The sequence below is a fragment of the Colius striatus genome, chromosome 11 (assembly GCF_028858725.1).
Source record: "Colius striatus isolate bColStr4 chromosome 11, bColStr4.1.hap1, whole genome shotgun sequence".
NCBI classification, from domain to species: Eukaryota; Metazoa; Chordata; class Aves; order Coliiformes; family Coliidae; genus Colius; species Colius striatus.
Window position 1 is genome coordinate 2,187,557 of NC_084769.1, and position 21,050 is coordinate 2,208,606.

General features: G+C 41.3%; 1 protein-coding gene across 1 annotated transcript in view; it reads left to right on the plus strand.

The window, feature by feature from the left end:
- Nucleotides 1-21,050, plus strand: part of NEB (nebulin) — a 138,406-nt gene that overhangs the window by 66,271 nt on the left and 51,085 nt on the right. Inside the window, exons 60-92 of the mRNA XM_062005209.1 lie at nt 216-323; nt 866-1,177; nt 1,396-1,599; nt 2,052-2,156; nt 2,684-2,791; nt 3,711-4,022; nt 4,414-4,617; nt 5,666-5,770; nt 5,951-6,058; nt 6,740-7,051; nt 7,474-7,677; nt 7,877-7,981; nt 8,120-8,227; nt 9,026-9,337; nt 10,552-10,755; nt 10,955-11,059; nt 11,203-11,310; nt 11,466-11,777; nt 12,545-12,748; nt 12,963-13,067; nt 13,558-13,662; nt 13,755-14,066; nt 14,370-14,474; nt 14,725-14,823; nt 15,958-16,059; nt 16,250-16,357; nt 16,946-17,257; nt 17,386-17,490; nt 17,575-17,679; nt 18,217-18,321; nt 19,335-19,442; nt 19,535-19,648; nt 20,290-20,487. Of these exons, the coding sequence (XP_061861193.1) occupies nt 216-323; nt 866-1,177; nt 1,396-1,599; nt 2,052-2,156; nt 2,684-2,791; nt 3,711-4,022; nt 4,414-4,617; nt 5,666-5,770; nt 5,951-6,058; nt 6,740-7,051; nt 7,474-7,677; nt 7,877-7,981; nt 8,120-8,227; nt 9,026-9,337; nt 10,552-10,755; nt 10,955-11,059; nt 11,203-11,310; nt 11,466-11,777; nt 12,545-12,748; nt 12,963-13,067; nt 13,558-13,662; nt 13,755-14,066; nt 14,370-14,474; nt 14,725-14,823; nt 15,958-16,059; nt 16,250-16,357; nt 16,946-17,257; nt 17,386-17,490; nt 17,575-17,679; nt 18,217-18,321; nt 19,335-19,442; nt 19,535-19,648; nt 20,290-20,487 (5,523 nt within the window). The remainder of the gene's footprint in view (nt 1-215; nt 324-865; nt 1,178-1,395; nt 1,600-2,051; nt 2,157-2,683; nt 2,792-3,710; nt 4,023-4,413; nt 4,618-5,665; nt 5,771-5,950; nt 6,059-6,739; nt 7,052-7,473; nt 7,678-7,876; nt 7,982-8,119; nt 8,228-9,025; nt 9,338-10,551; nt 10,756-10,954; nt 11,060-11,202; nt 11,311-11,465; nt 11,778-12,544; nt 12,749-12,962; nt 13,068-13,557; nt 13,663-13,754; nt 14,067-14,369; nt 14,475-14,724; nt 14,824-15,957; nt 16,060-16,249; nt 16,358-16,945; nt 17,258-17,385; nt 17,491-17,574; nt 17,680-18,216; nt 18,322-19,334; nt 19,443-19,534; nt 19,649-20,289; nt 20,488-21,050) is intronic.

The following is a 21,050-nucleotide window of genomic DNA, read 5'->3' on the forward strand; positions in this document are numbered from 1 at the left end:
TTACTGAAAGCTCATGTATTTAACAAAAGTCTTCCTTTGAAATGAATTTGCATCCACAGCTGATCTGAGGCTTTGACTTAGAAAAGTTACATGAAGCTGAGTTAGAGAAAATCTCAACAGAATGTTAAAAAATCTACTTACAAGCAGTTATTTTGCATAGAATGTGATATATGGAACAAATCCCATTGACTCCTGTTGTTTAATTCTTCGTCTAGAAACTCTACAAACAGGCAATGGAAGAAGAAAAGAAGAAAGGCTATGATTTGAGAAGTGATGCTATCCCCATCCAAGCTGCCAAAGCCTCCAGGCAGATTGCCAGTGATGTAAGAAACTACTTTTCATGTTTCTTTGTGAGGTGACATCAGATCTCTCTGCAACCTGGATTCTGCAAAAGGCATTTCAATTAAACTGTTATCTCAAATAATAGATGTCTGGAAGCAAATTATTACCCATTTGTAAAGACTTAATAGGAAAACTAAATGTTGAGAAGTTGTAAGGACAATTATAATGCTGCCAGCATTTAGTTTTAGAGCTTATAAACCTGTATCTGTAATTAAATCTTAACAGAATGTATTTTATTATACCTGGTAAGGATTAACTATATTTAATGGGAGGATTATTTGTCACTAATATTTGTGAAGGGTTTTTTTTCCAAAAACCTGTCTTTTAAATCTCTGTTTAGGGTTCTAACTCAGACCTCAAAAATGTCCTGGGAGAATCCATGTTATTAGCCCCAGCATTGCTTTGACAACTTGTTCTTTGTACTGTAGGTTACAAAGAAATTTGGAGAGTTTCTTGTTGAAAATGTTTAATATGAGCAACTGATATTGAGAGGTGATATAGAATGTCTTGACATCTATTCCAGTACAAATACAAGGAAGGCTACCGCAAGCAGCTCGGCCACCACATCGGCGCCCGCAACATTGAGGACGATCCGAAGATGATGTGGTCGATGCATGTGGCAAAGATCCAGAGTGACAGGGAGTACAAGAAAGCCTTTGAGAAGACAAAGACACACTTCAGTAGTCCAGTGGACATGCTGGGGATCGTGTTGGCCAAGAAATGCCAAGGGTTGGTGAGCGATATTGATTACCGCCACTACCTGCATCAGTGGATCTGTCTGCCGGACCAGAATGATGTCATCCATGCTAAGAAGGCCTATGATCTGCAGAGTGATGTAAGCTCTTTTGAATTTACTTGTTGGTGAGGAGGATATTTGAAATTATTTTACATAGGAGGACCAGACCAACACATCGTAAGATTTTCTATGTAGCTTTGAAACTATTTTACTTGAAAGTTGACAGTGAAGTTCCTCAACTATCAAAAGATGCACCATGTAAATGCTATCGTTAGAATAACTTGTGGTTTGATTTGGGGGTTGTTTTTTCTTGATAGAACTACTACAAGTCTGACCTTGAATGGTTACGAGGCGTTGGTTGGGTCCCAATTGGTTCCTTGGAAGTTGAAAAAGCCAAGAAGGCAGGAGAGATCTTGAGTGATAAAATATACCGTCAGCCTCCGGACACAATCAAGTTTACTAGTGTCGCTGATTCTCTCGAGATGGTTTTAGCCAAGCAGAATGCAGAGACAATGAACAAGGTGAGTCTTGATTTGATTAGGTAACACGTCAGCAGTCTGCCTAAACCCTGGAGGACTAGAAATACAACGATCAGCATCACTTGTGAAGTTCACGTAGTGTGCTCTGTTCATTTCAATTAAAAGCATTAGGCCAGATAATGGAAAACTCAACCTTGCCATGACATTCTGCATATTCCATTTTGTCCTTTTCTTTGACATGTCTGTGGAGCAAGCAGTACTAATGCTTTGGTTTATTCATTATTCCTAAAGTAACACTGCAGTTTTTTAAGTGTTAAATTTCCTGAGGTAAATTCTCTTTTTAACAAAGGTTAAATACGTGGTTAAATATAGAACTCTTTACCCACGTTGTATTTTCTGTAGTTTTACCTAGTGCTCTCTGTGTTTTACCTGATTCATGAGATATTAACTTGTTTAGGAATGCAAAATCAATCTCTTCCTGTGATCTTTCTTAGCGTTTATACACTGAAGCATGGAATAAAGACAAGACCACGATTCATGTCATGCCTGACACGCCAGAAATCCTGCTGGCTAAACAAAACCAACTGCAGTACAGTCAGGTGAGTAAAACTGAAGAGCTGAGAGAATGAAAGGATTTCTGACAAGTATCATTTTCTCATCTCTGACTTCTGATTAATAGTATAACAGTGTTGCATTGGTTAGTTTAAATTGTCCAGTTGTTCAGGGTCACAAATTGCAAACTACTGCTAAAAGCAGAGTTGTTATTTTGCTAGAATTTACCTTTTGGGTATCAAATTGGGCTTTAAAATACATTATCTGCCATAAATGAGAAATCATTTCTATAGCAAGGTATGGAAATAAATAATTTAACTTTTAGGATATTCCTTTCTTTACCTTCTCTAAATGATTTCCAGTTTCCAGGCATTTACAGGACAATTACAAGGTCTTTGAAATCTGCATTTCTTTGTTTTCTGGAGAAGATAGAGCTTTGTTGAGATATTTAAGCTGTCTGAACATTAACAGTTTTGTTAAGGGACTTAATTTGTTTTACTACACATATGTGCTTAACTGAAGTGTGATTCTTTGGGATCTTTTTGAAACAAAACTGTGAATATTTTTCTCACAGAAAATGTACAGGCTGGCTCTGGAGGAATCGAAGAAGAAGGGTCACGATTTGCGTTTCGATGCCATTCCTATCCAAGCTGCCAAAGCATCCAGAGAGATTGCCAGTGATGTAAGCAGGGTTTTTTCATGTCTGTTTGGATTTGGTAGTGGAAAATAATCAGAATGTTTGTCCCATTGTCTGTTAATGTAATACCTGAAGCTTATACAATAATGAAGTCCAGTGATTTTACTGCAGGGCTTCAGTACATGAAAGGAACAGACAGCCAGTGTTTTTATGCATCAGGTATTTATCACAGTAATAAATGAATATGAAGATTATTTCCCTGTCCCCAGGAATAGTTCCATTGATGTCCATGGATGTTTAAGTAGGATGATCAATGCATAAGTCTCTGTCAGTGTTTGTCAAATCAATTTCTGATTCAAAATAAGAAATACTTTAATATCTCTCCTCAAAATGGATATAGTGGTAAATAAAGTCTAAAAGCTCTAAATTATTGCCTTTTCCTGAGGGAAAAGACGGTCCTATCAAAGTGCCATATTAAAATTGAAGATGTCTGTATACAAAACAGGGCAAAATTGTTCAAAGACTGACAGGTTTTGCTGCTTGGATGAGGCAACATCACTAAGACAGAGGATTATGTTTTTTATAGTCCTTGTTTCTCTGACATCGATTCCTAAACTGTTAGTATGAAGACCAATTCAGACTATGTCCATCACTGTGTTTTGTAATCATTTATCATAGAGTCAATAAGCTTTTAAAAGAAGTTTATATTTTAATGGTAATACTAAAAGAATGTAGAATATCAAGCTTGTTAGTATGCTACATTCAATGTTTAGTTAACTGAAAGTATGATGCACTAATCAGGGATGATACGTGGAATAATGCTTTTAATATGAACATTAATAAAACAGTAGAAAGATCTGGATCATATTTTTGCCAAACAATATAGTAAAGGTTATGTTAAACTGTGAGAAACATCTGTTAATTTATAACTATACCATGTAAGTATGAACCTGCTTTATTTCAGTACAAATACAAGGAAGGCTACCGCAAGCAGCTCGGCCACCACATTGGCGCCCGCAACATCGAGGACGATCCGAAGATGATGTGGTCGATGCATGTGGCCAAGATCCAGAGTGACAGGGAGTACAAGAAAGCCTTTGAGAAGACAAAGACACACTTCAGCAGCCCAGTGGACATGCTGGGGATCGTGTTGGCCAAGAAGTGCCAAGGGTTGGTGAGCGACATTGATTACAAGCACTACCTGCATCAGTGGATCTGTCTGCCGGACCAGAATGATGTCATCCATGCTAAGAAGGCCTATGATCTGCAGAGTGATGTGAGTAAATCCTTACATTTGTTAGTACAAATACTGGGTCTTGTACAAGGGAATTTTTACACTTCAGTTGCTTGCATCAGACATGTTGATAGAGATGAAATGTTTAATACTCTGTTGTCCAGTTTATGTTTAATCCTGTTTTCTCAGTCCTTAGCCTGAGGTGTAATTCCTGTGTAACTCTGCTATTTGTAGAGTTCTTCAATAACTCTAATATTATTGTTATTTAACAATTGTTTTCCCAAGTCTTCAAAAATGACAGTTGTTTGTTAAACCAAATCCTGCTACTGTGCAGAAATACACAGAATCGTTCATACAGACTTAGGTGTGCTCATTTATACTCAATATTTGATCACATTTGCACAGATATAATGGACTTTCCCATTTCTTTCAGGCTGTTTACAAATCAGACCTGGAATGGCTAAGAGGTATTGGATGGGTTCCCATTGGTTCCTTGGAAGTTGAGAAAGCCAAGAAAGCTGGTGAAATCCTGAGTGACAGGAAGTATCGTCAACCAGCAGACCAAATTAAGTTTACTAGTGTGACAGACTCTTTGGCCATGGTCTTAGCCAAGCAAAATGCTGAGATAATGAACAAGGTGAGGGGTGTTTGGTTGTTTTTTGTCAAAGTCAATGGTATTGGTAACTGATAGAACTTGTTCATGAGGTGAAAAATACAAAATAAGACTGAACACTTTCATCGTGGACTTAGAAAATGTCCAAATTCAGCCTTTGCACAGCAAAACTCTGTCTCTGGGCTTTATCTGAACTGTACGCTTAGTAGAAATGCCTAGAAAAAAGATCTCCTGAATCACATATTTTTCAAGAGTAACACTAAGAATTTTGGTGAATTTCCCTGCCTTCCATCTCAGCTGAAGTCTTTTTTTTTAAGTGTTTGTTTGGTATGTTTTTTTCCTATTTTCTGAATGCTACTTCACTACAAAAATCTCATCTTTGACACAAGAGGCAAAATCTTTTTGCTGTTCTTAGGCAATGCTGTGAAACCTGCAGAAACAGTGTTCCAGCAAGGTGTCAGGGTATGTCTAGAGGCCGTGGTGCCATGACCCTGCTGTAGAATAGGATGTAGCAGAACACTGAGGCTTTTAGTGCAGCTGCTATAATGATGTATTGTTGGTAGAATGTCATACTGCATGATGAACAGGTTGTGTGGGAATAGCTTATGTTCTCTGAAAGGGAAGCCTCTGCAGTTGATCTCAGACCTGGAGGATGAAAGTCACAAGGTACCTCCTCCCTCTCTTTAACAAACAACATCAATCAAACATCTCATAAAGATATGGCAGAGTAATATAAGTTTCTTACTACAGCAGTTTCCCAGCAATCCTACATCAATTTATTGCTGTGCCAACCTAGTCTGAGTAATAATGAGGAAGGGCAAAGTCTTCCTGAGCTGTTTGATACGAAGCTTTGCTATGTTAGGGTAAAAACTAGGTTTGAGTATTGCCTGAGCTACTCTTGGCAGTTGGTAAAATGCTGGAGAAATGTATTAGTTTGGTTATATATCTCTTTTTCTGCTTCTACTTTTGTACCATGAATATATTTCTGCTATCTGCTGCTTTCAAGTTTGCAGTCTTTCCATCATGACACACATAAAGAAACTTTTTAAAGGGATGTTTTCCTCTCTCCTAGCGTCTGTACACAGAGGCCTGGGATGCAGATAAAACATCAATTCACGTCATGCCTGACACACCGACTATTTTGTTAGCCAAGGCCAATGCAGCTAATGTTAGCCATGTAAGTAGCCATTTAAACAAGTGCTAAAGGAACAGAAACTCAAAAACCAAGTGAGCATTTCTCTAACCATAAAGTTCTTGTAAACGTGCATTAATCACAAATTTTAAGAAGAAGTTATGAAATGTAGCAATTCCACCTTTCAGAATATTGAGAAGCCTTTTTCTGTCTTCTTTTGTGTAGAAACTTTATGTACAAGCCTGGGAAGAGGCCAAAAAGAAGGGCTATGACATGAGAGCTGATGCAATTCCAATCCGAAGTGCAAAGGCATCAAGGGATATTGCAAGTGATGTATGTTCTTCTTTTACATTTATTTTCAATTAGCTTGAGAATCAATATTGAAGTAATGAGCTATGTATGACACTAAAAAGCACCAAGTTCATAGTGAAAGCCCACTAATGGAGAATTCATTGCAGAAAGAAAGTGGACAATGTTTTCCAAACGGAACATTGATAATGGATAGTATTAGTATCATATAGTCATAGGATCATTTCAGCTGGCAGAGCCCTTTCAGCTCATGGAGTGCAGCCTCTGTCCCAGCCCCATCACCCACCAGCCCATTGCCCTCAGTGCAACACCCACCCAGCTCTGAAACCCCTCCAGGGATGGTGACTCCAGCAGCTCCCTGGGCAGCCCCTTCCAATGCCTGACAGCCCTGGGAGCAAAGAAATTCCTCCTCACATCCAGCCTGAACCTCCCCTGGTGCAACTTGAGGCAGTTTCCTCTTGTTCTATTGCTTGTCACTAGGAAAAACAAACCAATCCTCTCCTTGCTACAACTTTCCTTCAGGTTTTGAAGTACAGTGAAAATAAGCCAAAGCTATTTTGCAAGAGTGCACTTGACTTTTCTAAACTCTAAATGAATATAATCAGAACATTAAAAAACCAGGTGTGATCAGTAGCAATGTGATATTATGGCAAATTCATCCCAGAATCTTTATTTCTTGTAATACTTCTTTTCTACATTTCTTAGTACAAGTACAAAGAGACCCATGAGAAGCAGAAAGGGCACTACATCGGGTGCCCAAGTGCCCAGGACGACCCCAAGCTGTCGTGGGCTGCACGGGCCATGCAGCTGCAGAACGACCGCATCTACAGGAAGGCGTACCACGACTCCAAGGCCCAGGTGCACATGCCGGTGGATGCCATGTCCGTGCAGGCAGCCAAGCAGGGCCAGAGCCTGGTCAGTGATGTGGACTATCGCCAGTACATTCACCAGTGGACCTGCCTTCCTGACCAGAACGATGTGATCCATGCAAGGAAGGCCTACGACCTGCAGAGTGACGTGAGTGGAAGTGGCTGTAGCATTGAGCCTCTGTTTGTTCATGAGTGATTAAGTGTCCTTTCAAACACACACACCTGAATTAACAGTCAATCCTGCTATGATTACATTAATTGATCTGCATGTTCCATTCCAAATCAGGAATGTTTTCATCTTGGGGCCCAGAAATATTCCTGGCATTTAATATAGAAACCATGGCTCTTAGGTCTGTTGTACAGTGCTTTATTGCAGTTTCCTTGCAGAATGCTTTGCTGACTACCCCACTTGTCTGCATAGAGCAAGTATGTTTAAAAGTATGATTGTTGCTGTGCAAATCACACATTTAGCTATGTGTTGAAAGGACCTGGTACATCACAGTCTGTATGGAAACCTCTCTATACCTAAAGGTGTGTCTCCAATGTCAGTGACTCCTTGTTTGTTTGTAGAACGTGTACAAGTCTGACCTGGAATGGCTGCGAGGCATCGGCTGGCTGACAGAAGGTTCTGTGGACGTGATCAAAGCCAAGAAAGCCCAGGAGCTGCTGAACGAGCGTCTGTACCGCACGCGGCCCGAGGAGCTGAAGTTCACCAGCATTACTGACTCTCCAGATGTCGTCCAGGCCAAGATCAACGCTCTGCAGCTCAGTGATGTAAGCTGCCCTGCCACTTCCCTCTCCCTTCTGTGATGGCAGTTGTTTTCTTTGTGGCTGAGAGTAGAATGTCTGCCATGGGAGTGGCTGACTGGAAATGACCTGAAGTCTGAACTACTAAAGAATTGCCGCTGGTGGGTGCTTCCCAGTGTTTCCATCTCCCCACAGTGAGATGCCCTTGTGCTTGCTCTCTCCTTAGCGTATGTATCGTGAAGCCTGGGACAAGGACAAGACTCAGATTTCCGTGCCTGCCGATACTCCTGTCATGCTGCAGTCCAAAGTCAACGCTCTCAACGTCAGCAACGTAAGGGAACAAATCAGCATGTGTGTGAAGCTTTGTTAAGGATGTGGTAGTTTTTCTTCCAGACTAAGTGGTAAGAACAGACGTTGGTATGGGAGAGTGTTGGCTGTGTGTAACCAGCTTGATTAATTTTGTTTGCAGAAACATTACCAGAAGGCATGGGACGAGGCCAAGGCAAAAAGCTATGACATAAGAGCTGATGCCATTTCCATCAAACACGCCAAGGCTTCCAGAGACATTGCTAGCGAGGTACAGTCTTGTCTTGGTGTGGCTGCTATGTCTCTCCCCTTGTGCAGCTCTGCAGAACTGAGTGAAGTTCAGTTAGCTAGGTCAATGTACTGTTTCGTGTCCCTCTGCTTTTCTAAAGCCTACTCTAAGCACTTCTTTGTCTCTACAATTTGAAGCTGGCTATTAGGAAGTGCTCTGAATAAGAGGACATGTGATATGTTTGTGAGATTGCTCAGTGCTGGGTAACAAAGCGTGAATTTTTACACACCGAGCAGCAATATAAAGCTGATTAGGGCAAGGGCTGCAGCAGTTCAGTTGCTGCCAAGTTCATAGGATCAAAGAGTCGTTTAGGTTGAAAAAGAGCTTTAAACTCATCGAGTCCAACTGTTATCCCAGCACTGCCATGAACCCATAATCCATAAGTCACTGAATCATGTGCCTCAGTGCCACATCTTGCAATATCTCTTGCAGTTGCTGTAATCATCACTATCAAACGTTTTCTCTGTAAAGATGTGATGTGTGACTGATGCTCAGGGTGGCGTTACAGATCACCCAGGTGTCTGCTCCAGCACCATTTGTCATCGCTGATGAGTGTTATGGAAAGCCAGACTTGTTTTTTATAAATTGTGGGTGACTTGGGAAATGCCTTTTTTGGGAGCTTGAGGGGCTGCCTTTGGGGTGGATCTGAGCTTTGCCTGTGCTGAAGCAGAACCTGTGGGAAGCGCATCAATGGGTTGACAGCTTCGGAAGCTGGAAACCTTTTGTGTATTGGTTGCGCTGAGTGACGTGTGGCTGCTTACGTTGTTTCTGCCTTTGCAGTACAAGTACAAGGAGACCCATGAGAAGCAGAAAGGGCACTACATCGGGTGCCCAAGTGCCCAGGACGACCCCAAGCTGTCGTGGGCTGCACGGGCCATGCAGCTGCAGAACGACCGCATCTACAGGAAGGCGTACCACGATTCCAAGGCCCAGGTGCACATGCCGGTGGATGCCATGTCCGTGCAGGCAGCCAAGCAGGGCCAGAGCCTGGTCAGTGATGTGGACTATCGCCAGCACATTCACCAGTGGACCTGCCTTCCTGACCAGAATGATGTGATCCATGCAAGGAAGGCCTACGACCTGCAGAGTGATGTGAGTGGAAGTGGCTGTAGCATTGAGCCTCTGTTCCTTCGTGACTGATCAAGTGTCCTTTCAAAGACACACACATGAGCTGACAGTCAGTCAGTCCTGCTATGTCTACTTTAATTGATCTGCATGTTCCATTCCAAATCAGGAATGTTTTCATCTTGGGTGCCAGAAATATTCCTGGCAGTTCACATGTAAGGGAAATGTACGTTTCTGGTGGCTTTTGTATCTACAGCGGAATGTTTGCTTGCAGGTTGCATGACTTGCCTGCATGTATCGCGTGTTTTAAAAAGACCAGTTGTCCCTCCACCTGCAGGATAATGATGGCAAAGTCAGGAAGTATAAGCAAAATAGAGTTTTATTTGTACACAATAGTGGTATGACTGGAACTGGAAATATATTTTATATACAGTCCCAATCAGAATAAAAATAGAGGTATTCTGTGTAAGTAGGCAACGTAGCTACTACATATTATGAACTGAATGAATACATCAAAGCTAGCTTACAGAATCACAGAATGGTAGGGCTTGGAGTGGACCTCTAGAGATCATCTAGTCCAACCCCAGTGATTGCTGATTAATTGTTAGTGCTTACTTATTTTGTAGAGATTACTGATTTCATAGAGAATGATGTTACTTACCCCTATTGATGACAGTGGGTGACTCTCACTCAGCTCCAGAGGGTAACCTCGAGAGACATCCTCACTCAAAGGAGGAATTTCCAGACATGCTCCAAGGAAGACTGTGTACGAATCCCCACCCCTCAGAAGTGAACTGGGCTTTTATAGGATAAATTAATTGACTACCAGTCATCTGTTGCTGAATTTATATCTCAGCAGAGCCAGCAGAAACATGTGGTTTCTAGCAACCATAGTGTCTTGGAGATATCTGTTTCAAAGCCCACTAGCTCAGGAATTTTCTTATCCTCCCGTTATACTTGGAGATAGTCCAGTCAGACTAGTCTGTAGTTGCCTTTGCAACTAGAGACAGCATGACTTCCTTCAGTTTGTATCTTCACTAGGCAGACTGCCCTGCTACATCAGTGATGTCTTTGCTGTGCAAACCATGTGTTTAGCTGCGTGTTGAAAGGACCCAGTATGCCACAGTCTGACAACTGCTTGTGTAACTGTAGGAGTTGAATCTTGGGGAAAGCCTTGTATGGAAACCTCTCTATACCTAAAGGTGTGTCTCCAATGTCAGTGACTCCTGCTTCATTTGTAGAACGTGTACAAGTCTGACCTGGAATGGCTGCGAGGCATCGGCTGGCTGACAGAAGGTTCTGTGGACGTGATCAAAGCCAAGAAAGCCCAGGAGCTGCTGAACGAGCGTCTGTACCGCACGCGGCCCGAGGAGCTGAAGTTCACCAGCATTACTGACTCTCCAGACGTCGTCCAGGCCAAGATCAACGCTCTGCAGCTCAGTGATGTAAGCTGCCCTGCCACTTCCCTCTCCCTTCTGTGATGGCAGTTGTTCACTCTGTGGCTGAGAGTAGAATCTCTGCCATGGGAGTGGCTGACTGGAAACAACCTGAAGTCTGAACTACTAAAGAATTGCCGCTGGTGGGTGCTTCCCAGTGTTTCCATTTCCCCACAGTGAGATGCCCTTGTGCTTGCTCTCTCCTTAGCGTATGTATCGTGAAGCCTGGGACAAGGACAAGACTCAGATTTCCGTGCCTGCCGATACTCCCGTCATGCTGCAGTCCAAAGTCAACGCTCTCAACGTCAGCAACGTAAGGGAACAAATCAGCATGTGTGTGAAGCTTTGTTAAGTTAAGGATGTGGTAGTTTTTCTTCCAGACTAAGTGGTAAGAACAGACGTTGGTATGGGAGAGTGTTGGCTGTGTGTAACCAGCTTGATTAATTTTGTTTGCAGAAACATTACCAGAAGGCGTGGGACGAGGCCAAGGCAAAAAGCTATGACATAAGAGCTGATGCCATTTCCATCAAACACGCCAAGGCTTCCAGAGACATTGCTAGCGAGGTACAGTCTTGTCTTGGTGTGGCTGCTGTGTCTTGTCTCTTCCTGTGTGCAGCTCTGCAGAACTGAGTGAAGTTCATCTCAGTGGGTTGACAGCTTGAGAAGCTGAAAACCTTTTGTGTGTTGTGTGGCTGCTTACATTATTTCTGCCTTTGCAGTACAAGTACAAAGAGACCCATGAGAAGCAGAAAGGGCACTACATCGGGTGCCCAAGTGCCCAGGACGACCCCAAGCTGTCGTGGGCTGCACGGGCCATGCAGCTGCAGAACGACCGCATCTACAGGAAGGCGTACCACGACTCCAAGGCCCAGGTGCACATGCCGGTGGATGCCATGTCCGTGCAGGCAGCCAAGCAGGGCCAGAGCCTGGTCAGTGATGTGGACTATCGCCAGTACATTCACCAGTGGACCTGCCTTCCTGACCAGAACGATGTGATCCATGCAAGGAAGGCCTACGACCTGCAGAGTGACGTGAGTATGGGTAGACATGTGATAGTTATTGCTGTTGTTGTTCAATATAGCCTTGTGCACAGAATCACAAAATCTTACTAGTCCTTTTTATCTGAGTTAACTTGTACATTTATTTAATTGCAAGAAAATGATGCAAGATATCAGGTGAGATGTTTTAGTGGATGATTTCAAAGCAGGATGAAGCAGTGCAACCAGTTTCCTCACTTGGCTTTGCTGCTTATCAGTCAGCATCAGCCACTGTTCCTCCATTTCAATTATGAGCTTTGGAAGTGAGATTCATGTTCCCTGTTGAAGGATTCTCTCAGTTAAAACTCAACTAATGTTGCCTGATACCACTTCAGGAGTTATGCCAGTTAACTCTGGTCTCCGTTACCTCTGTAACTGTTTTCTTCCTTCTTTTTGTCAGATTTCCCTGTGGGCAGCTTGGTTATTTGTTTGGACTTGTAAGTTGTTGAAGTGACTAGAGTAATAAGTATTTTGGAGGGGCCAGGAAGACTCTGTTAATGTTAATACTCATCAACATTAACAGCAATTCTGTTCGGTTGTGTCCCCTCTGTCTCACCTCACAATGTCTAGAATGTGTTGTTGAAGATACAGTTGTTCCCAGATTACATTTTACTTATGACACTGAATACGTCTTGTATATGAAAGAATTATCCTAGCTCTAGGCTTTTTGACATTTTCTAAAACTGCTTTGTACAGTTTAAAGTAACCAAGACAGTCACTTTAAGCACTATGTTTTCCTTCTCCAACCGTATCCGACACAGGCCATCTATAAGTCGGACCTGGAGTGGCTGCGTGGAATTGGCTGGTTGCCCAATGACTCTCCAGATGTTAAGAGGGTGAAGAATGCCCAGGATCTGCTGAGTGACAACGTGTACCGTACACCTATCGAGAGCCTGAAGTACACCAGCGTGGTTGATTCTCCAGACGTTCTCCTGGCCAAAGCCAACGCCGAGCAAGTCAGCATTGTACGTTGCAGTGGTCTTTTGAGTTTTTCTGAAGCTGTAAGCAGTTCAAGGGAAGCCTCACTGCTGAAATATAACAGCAGTCAGTGGTGTTTTCAAGTCACATTTAATGCTTTCCCAGGCATTTTATTTTTTAGAGGAGAGGTTGGTGGGATTTTATATTATCCACAAGAGAATTTCCATAATACTGATACCATAAAATGAACTCTTTTAACAGCCAAAATACAAAGAAGCCTGGGAAAAGGACAAGACTATGATCCATATCATGCCTGACACACCTGAAATCAACCTAGCCAAGACCAATGCTGTTAATTTTAGCAAGGTATGTGTATCAGCCTGCTTTCTAAATGTCTGTCAAATAGCAATTTTAACATTGTGAATTTTAACATTCTATGCTATTGCATAGAATCTCCCAGTGAAGTCTGTCCTCATACAGGGCTTGTACCTCCTTTCCTTTATTGAGTATTCTTAAAGTATTTAAACATCTTAAATGCTTGCATACAGCTGTGTAAGGATCATTAATATCATGCACGGTTGAGATAGCATTGTGTTGAAATGGACAAGTGCCTGAGGCACTTTATCAGGCACCCTTCTATGCAGTATGTGTTGCAAAACTGGTGTTAGAGGTGCTGTACATGTTTGAAAGGGAGTCAGATTTGCAGCAGTGTTTATGGCCAGGAGCAGGGCTAGTGCACAGAAATATCTCACAGTATTTCAGCAAACAAATGGCAGTAGACTGTGTTTCTTTCATGGCCTAACATGTGGTATGACACGATATTTAGCACACATGTGACCTTTTGGTGTCTTTTCAGAAACTGTACAAAGAAGCTTGGGATGACTTGAAGACGAGTTATGATTTGAGAGCGGATGCAATCCCAATCAAGGCAGCCAAAGCTTCCAGGGAAATTGCCAGTGATGTAAGTGTCAGCAGAGGCATCTGGCTTTTCGCATTGTTTAAGAGCTATTTCGTGATAACTGTTAGTAATGGTGATCTTTGCTCTTTACCCAGTATAAGTACAAACTGGACCATGAGAAGCAGAAAGGACATTACGTTGGGGTACCGAATGCAAAAGCAGATACAAAAATCAACTTTGCCCTGGGTATAGGCAAAGTTCAGAGTGAACTAGAATACAAGAAACACTTTGCCAAATGGAAGACACAGTGCCACCTTCCAGTAGACATGCTATCTATCCTGTCAGCTAAACACGGTCAGGCTTTGGTCAGTGATGTTGATTACCGTCACTACTTGCACCAGTGGATCTGTCTTCCAGATCAGAATGATGTCATCCAGGCCAGGAGAGCCTATGATCTTCAGAGTGATGTAAGTTAACATGAAAGCTTAACTTCTTGTTGTAATGCCTCTTCCTAGTCTGCTTCCCTTCTGAGGAGTGGGAGTCTTCTACTGAACTCAGTGGCTTGGCTTTGCTGTTCATTACGAGCACAAAGTATGTGCCATTGTTATATACTGCCAAATCTGAAGTGGGGTAAATTCAGACATACTGCTCATATTGGATTTACTGCTCTCTTTCTAACCATTGGAACTAAGTGCCCTTATTTATGAGCCTTGCTCAACTGTACAAGGAACTGTGGTTAACAGCATGTGGACCCTGTTTTGTTCTCCTAGGCTGTTTACAAAGCTGACTTAGAATGGCTGCGGGGTATTGGATGGTTGCCAAATGATTCAGTTGGAATGAACCACGTCAAGTACGCTGGAGATCTCTTGAGTGAGGTAACAAAAACGTTTTCAATACTACATTTTGCTAGAGGCCACGTGCAATTTAAACTGGGTTTAGTGGTTAAATGTATTGCTATTTTTCAAACTGAAAAGTACATCTGGGGTATCTCCACAGCATTCATTGTGTATGGGGGGTTTTTCTCACCATGTAAACTTTCTTTGCCTTGTCTATGTATTCAGAATTGCTGTGTTAGCTATAAAATATTCCAGGATAATCTGACTGCTCATCTTTTCCTTTGTACAGAAGAAGTACCGTACAAAAGTTGAAACTCTTCCGTTTACTCCAGTGGCAGACAGAGTTGATTATGTCACAGCCAAGAACAGTGGACAAATCCTGAGTGATGTAAGCTTGATGCATGTTTCTGGGTTAATAGCTTGATCTATGTGTTTAATTGGTAGGGAAAAATGCAGAAGAAAATGCTTGGTCTGTGTGTTTAAATGGTAGGGAAAGATGCAGAAGAATCCTTGATCAGTCTCTGGGAATTCTGTGAGTGGAGGACAGAAAGATGAATAGCCTCACTAGCCCATCTCCATCATTCATGAGAGAGGGAGCTCCTCAGGCAGAATAATATCTTCCCAGATGTGTGAAAACTCAATGCTACTTCTGTAACCAGTCCCTTCTTTGGCTGCTGTTATTGATGATCATTGACAACATGACACATCAACAGCCACTTGCATTCTGGCAACCATAAGGTTTCATCCTTCTCACTTAGGCTGATATGAACTTACACATTTTAGTTACCTACTGCATAACAACAAACATGAGCAAAACTGGTGTGTTGTCACCTCCTCGTTCTTTATGTTTTTGAAGGCTGGTCTGTGAACACAAAGTGACATGCCCCCTCTAAGTTCAGGAGTTTGTGTTTCATTTTTGCTGTAGGCTTCTTTTAAAGACCAGGCCTAATTAAACACATTAATTCAAACACTGGCTAAAGGTTGGCAGTAACAATGATGAGGTTGAACTGAATGGCAAAGGGCCGTGTAGCCAGCCACACTCATATGTCCTGGGCATGTCCATGGCTCAGGGTACGTATCTGTGCTCAGGAGATGCCAGAATGCTGCCTTCACATAAAGATCACACTACACAAAGAGATTTGCTCTTAAAAAGCTTGAAATCTATTGACCTGATTCAAAGACCTTTTTTGCCTGGCTATTGTCTCTACATCCCTGTAGACCACACAGGCAGCGTAACTTTGACTTCTGAAGATTCTTCCCCATCCATCCTGCTGCCTTGGAGCAAGTTTTCAAAGTTTTCTCTGAGAAATGTCATCATTTCTTGTGTTGTATCATTTCCTTTCTTAGAAAACCCCGTCCCTTTGGGTATATATTTAATGTGTCATACCTGACAAATTCAGTCTTGCAAATTCAGAAGTTGATGTATTATTTCATGCATAAAATTTGGGTTCTCTTACTATGTTTCCCAATTTTGCAAAGACAATTGTAAAATGCAAGGCAGTAATTTCTTTCTGTGTTCTAGGTCAAATACCACAAAGCATGGAATGAAGTCAAGTCAAATTATACTCTGACAGATACACCACAGCTAGATATGGCCCGGGAGGCAGCCAGAATCCTCAATCAGGTATGTCATCTCTCTTTGACAGTTTCTACTCATGTTAATGACTCTTTTAAGGAATTTAGAAAACTTCTCTTATTAAGAACATCCTAAAGGAATGATTTATTATCTTTACACTTTAATAGAGGTTACTTATATGTGGTGATAACTGACATTATAGCAGTGTTGAATTCCTCTTCACTATTCTTTTCCACAGAACTTATACAAGGAAAGTTGGGAGAAAGAAAAAGCCACTGGTTACCTCTTGCCTTCTGATACGGTGCAGATCTCTCATGCCAAACACTCAAGTGATGTCCAAAGTGAGGTAATAATGTTTTTCATTAGAAAGATGTGTGCTGGGAAGCCTAGAAATGTTAAAGGCTTTACAAATTAGAGGTAATATTTAGTAGACTTTTCATGACCCGTGAAGTCTGCTGTCCTCCAAACAATTCAGACACCTTTGTTGTTATGGGTGTTACAGATATCAGTGCTGAAGGGTCAAATTCTCTTTACATCTTCATTTTCTCCAGAAATGATCCTTTCAAAAGGATGGTGTAAATGCCTTAAATGAGCACCCACTCTTCAGACAGTCTCAAATAATCTCTTGCAAAAATTTGTTACAGAACTGAGGCTAAAGGCACTTCTTAGCCAACATTCTCTAACAAAGCTTTCCTCTTATGTTTAAAATGCTGCTTCCTGAACAACAGAAGCTGATTTGTCTAGAAAATTATGTATTTTGGAATGGAATGACTATGCAAAGTAACAGTGCTGTTTGTGTCATATTTTTGTCTGACCATGTACTGAAAACCCAACCCTCTGCCTCATCCATTCCTTGTGCTGACCAAATCATAGATGTTCACAGGTGAAAATAGTCAGTGCTGATTTTATACCTATTTCTCCCCTCTTCCATCAGCTTAAATACAAAGCTGAGTATGTCAAGCAGAGAGGCCACTATGTTGGAGTTGCCAGTATGAGAGACGATCCAAAGCTGGTGTGGTATGAGCACGCAGGCGAGATCCAGAATGACAGGCTGTACAAATCAGACTACCACAAGACCAAGTCCAAAATCCACATCCCTCCAGATATGGTGTCAGTTGTGGCAGCAAAGGAAGGTCAGAACTTGGTCAGTGATGTTGAGTACCGCCAATACCTGCACGAGTGGACCTGCCATCCTGACCAGAATGATTGTATTCAGGCAAGGAAGGCCTATGATCTGCAAAGTGATGTAAGTGATGCTGCATATGTGATTTCTTCTTAGTTTGGTCCAAGTATATTGTCTGCATTATGCAGGACTGAAAATGTCATCCTGAATTAAAGGATTTCTTTCCTTTTTTAATGTCTTTCCTGGTGTAGAATATTTACAAATCTGACTTGGAGTGGCTTCGTGGCTGTGGTTGGATTCCTCTGGATTCAGTGGAACACAAGAAAGTTAAGAATGCACAAGAATTGATAAATAAGGTAAGTGCCAGCATTTCAGCAGTTATGCAGTTAGCTGCTCTTCCTTGTGCACAGTGTTTAACAAAACACTTCCTCTCTTTGCAGAGAGCCTATACCAAAGAAGCCCTTGATAACTTTTCCAATTACACCAGTGTGGTTGACACTCCAGACATCGTTTTGGCAAAGATCAACTCTGTCAATCAGAGCGATGTATGTATTTTGTTGTTGTAAAATGGAGACTGTTATATTACTAGAGATGACTTAACTGCCTTGACCATAGTGTGTTTAGCCTTATGTGTGTGTGTGTCCATATGCATGCTTCATTAATAACTGACTTTTACTGGGGTAAACGAGTTTAGTAAGAAGTTTGTGTAAATGAACAACACATTATCGCTGTCCAAAATAATTTTGCATATTTCTGTAGGAGAAGATAACATATCCCATAATTAGAGTTTACATCAATTTTGCTCAGAGTGGTTTAAAATTGAGCAGTTAGTTGTGTAGTGCTAGTGGAGCTCCTGGTGTGTACTAGCTTGTGATTGCTGATCATGATCAAGATGTTTAGGTAATGATTTTTGAGTGTGACATCCAGATGATGTTTGCCTTGTGCACTGTAGTGATTGGAATGTACTATGCAACATTACTGAACATATGATAACATAACAGCAAACTAATGTAATAGGTGGGCTAGTTGGGATAACTTATTTTTCCTGTGGAGTTAACATTGTGTTTGTTTTTCTTTTGTAGCTGAAATACAAAGAAACATTTAACCTTGAGAAAGGCCAGTATATTGGATCTGATGATACTCCTTCACTGAACCATGCCAGAGACATGTCCTTACTATACAGTGATGTAAGATTCAGTGACCATCTAACTAAGCTTGAATTTGTTTTGTAGGCAACAGAACGTGAACTTCAGAAAACTGTTGTATTTCTGTTTCTGTCATTAGTCTCCTTGAGTGGCAGTGGGAAAGTTATTTAATCTTTTTTGTTCCTTCCCAATTTGGATCACAGGGATGAGGATAATTTCTTTCCCTGAACTTATCTTAAGGCACTGCTGTGTGGTGTTTGGAAATAGTAAGAGCAGTAGACTGTGTGCCAAAAGCAATTTATAGTTCCATTCAATGATTCAATCCCAGACTACTGATGAAATTTACATTTATTTTTTTATGAGGTAAAAAATGTAGATGGTTTCTGTTATTAAGCAGTTGTTTTAGAGTAGTCTCACTGATTTTAATGGGAAATCTCTGTTTTTATAAAAGAGAAGTGACTACTCATTCCTACAGGCGGGTGCTTCATGATTTAGTGTGAATCAGAGAATCACAGAATGGTAGGGGTTGGAAGGGACCTTTAGAGATCATCTGGTCCAACCCCCCTGCAGAAGCAGGTTCACCTAGACCAGGTCACAGAATATGATGTGTTAGGGAAGTTTCCCTGACACAGTTAATGCTGTTATAACAAGTAATAGTATAACTTGGAGATGTGTCACTGTTTTGAATATATATCAGTAAAATGATCAATATCACTTCCACACTGCACTTTTAAACAAGTGTTCATGATTGCATTTTGGATGTCATTATTACTCTCCTGGATGAGAAATGTTGGATTCCAAATAGAATCAGGAAAGCAGAGATCAGCTCAAATTTGTGCTTAGGTAGCTTCTTGAATTGGAACCCTTATTCTGTTTGCCTTTCTCACACTGAATAAGTGACCCAAATGAGCATTCTTCATTGATTTGATTGGGACAATTCATGGAATCAGGAGCTATAGAAGTAGTCATATTCCATATGTATTTAAATGACAGGCTCAGGTTTCCTGGGGAGTACAGTGGGGTTTCTCATCAAAACCCTTTTTTTGTTTGTCTAGAAACTTTACAAAAAAGCCTGGGAAGTCACCAAGCCCATTGGCTATACTTTGGATGAGAAATACATCCCAGTTGTTGGAGCAAAGCATGCAAACTACGTAAACAGTGAGGTGAGTATCAATTCTCCATTCTGATTCTCCTTTTTTGTTTCCCTATATGTTATTAGAATGAACTTTAACACTTCCACCTGAATATTTTGCAGCTTAAATATAAGGCCATATATGAGAAGCTGAAGGGCCATTACCTGGCTGGGAAGGAGATTGGTGATTTCCCCAGTGTCATTCATTCTCTAGCATTCCAGAAAATCCGGAGCGCGGTAAGCAGAGAATTAGTCCTGATAAACTTACTTTCCATTTTCTTTCTTTCATGAGTGCAACATGTTTAAGCACAACCAATGCAATACTGAGGAGCAACAGTGAAAGTGTTTTCAACACATTTATGTTTCCTGAGTGGCTGTTTTTGGATGTGGATTGACTAATTGAGCTTGAAAATGATGGATGGTATTAAGGGATTAGTTTAGCTGTTAGACATATTAATGGAATAGGGGGAAAAGCTTCTTTCTGTCTCAGTTTAAGAATCTGAGTAGTATGAAGCATGATGGAACTTGGGATTCTTTTGCTGCACGTACAGCTTGTCATACAGGACCTAGAGTAGTTATGGTCCCAAATATTCTGTCTTCATTTGGTTGGGAAGATTTAACTAGATTAAAAACTAGAGGTTTTTTATCTTGTTAATTTTCTCACCAGCTGTTAAATGTGCAAGTGAGGAAGGTTGTTATCATCTTTCTGTTACCTCCTCAGAGAAAATGGCCAAGATTTCATTCTGTTGAATCCCATGGGAGTTTAACTTCTAAGTGCAGAAAGTGTGTCTCAGATTATGCTTTAACCTGTAGTCAGTTACAGTCAAAACTATGCAGAAAACCACTTCTAACCTTTCCCCCCAATCTTTCCTTTTTAGTTGGAATACAGAAAGAACTATGAAGACACTAAAGCAAACGTCCATATTCCAAGTGACATGATGAACCATGTGCTAGCCAAGAAGTGCCAGTATATCCTCAGTGATCTTGAATACCGAAGTTACTTCCATCAGTGGAACTGTTTACCTGAAGAAAATTTTGCTATTCAAGCCAGAAGAGCCCAGGACATCTTGAGTGATGTACGTGTTTCATTTATTATGTGAAATTTTAGGAGCCTTTCATGTAATTGTTTGCAATGTATTGAAATAGAAAATACTTTCAAATATCTTCCATAGTGTTTAAATGTGAAATGAATAGCCATGGTCTTCAATTGCTTAGTGGCATAATCATAGAATCACAGAATGGTAGGGGTTGGAAGGGACCTCCAGAGATCATCTAGTCCAACCCCTCTGCAGAAGTAGGGTCACCTAGATCAGGTCGCATAGGAACATGTCCAGGTGGGTCTTGAAGACCTCCAAGGATTGTTACTGTTGTCTTTGTGTGTTTTAATGGTCTGGTTATTTATTATTCACTTGTAAACTGGAAAAAAAATCAGTTACATTCATGAAACTTTCCCAAAGGCCACTACTATCAACTCTTTATCTCTCTTTGTCTGGATGAGACTGTACAGAGAGTTTTCTGTCTGGCACGTGCAGAGAAGTGATTGTATCAAAGTACAGTCAGGAGGTTTCTGCATTGCAGTGATCATTACTCACTGTAATTGGGGAAAGTTGTGATTTGCACAGAGGCCAGGACAGCATTC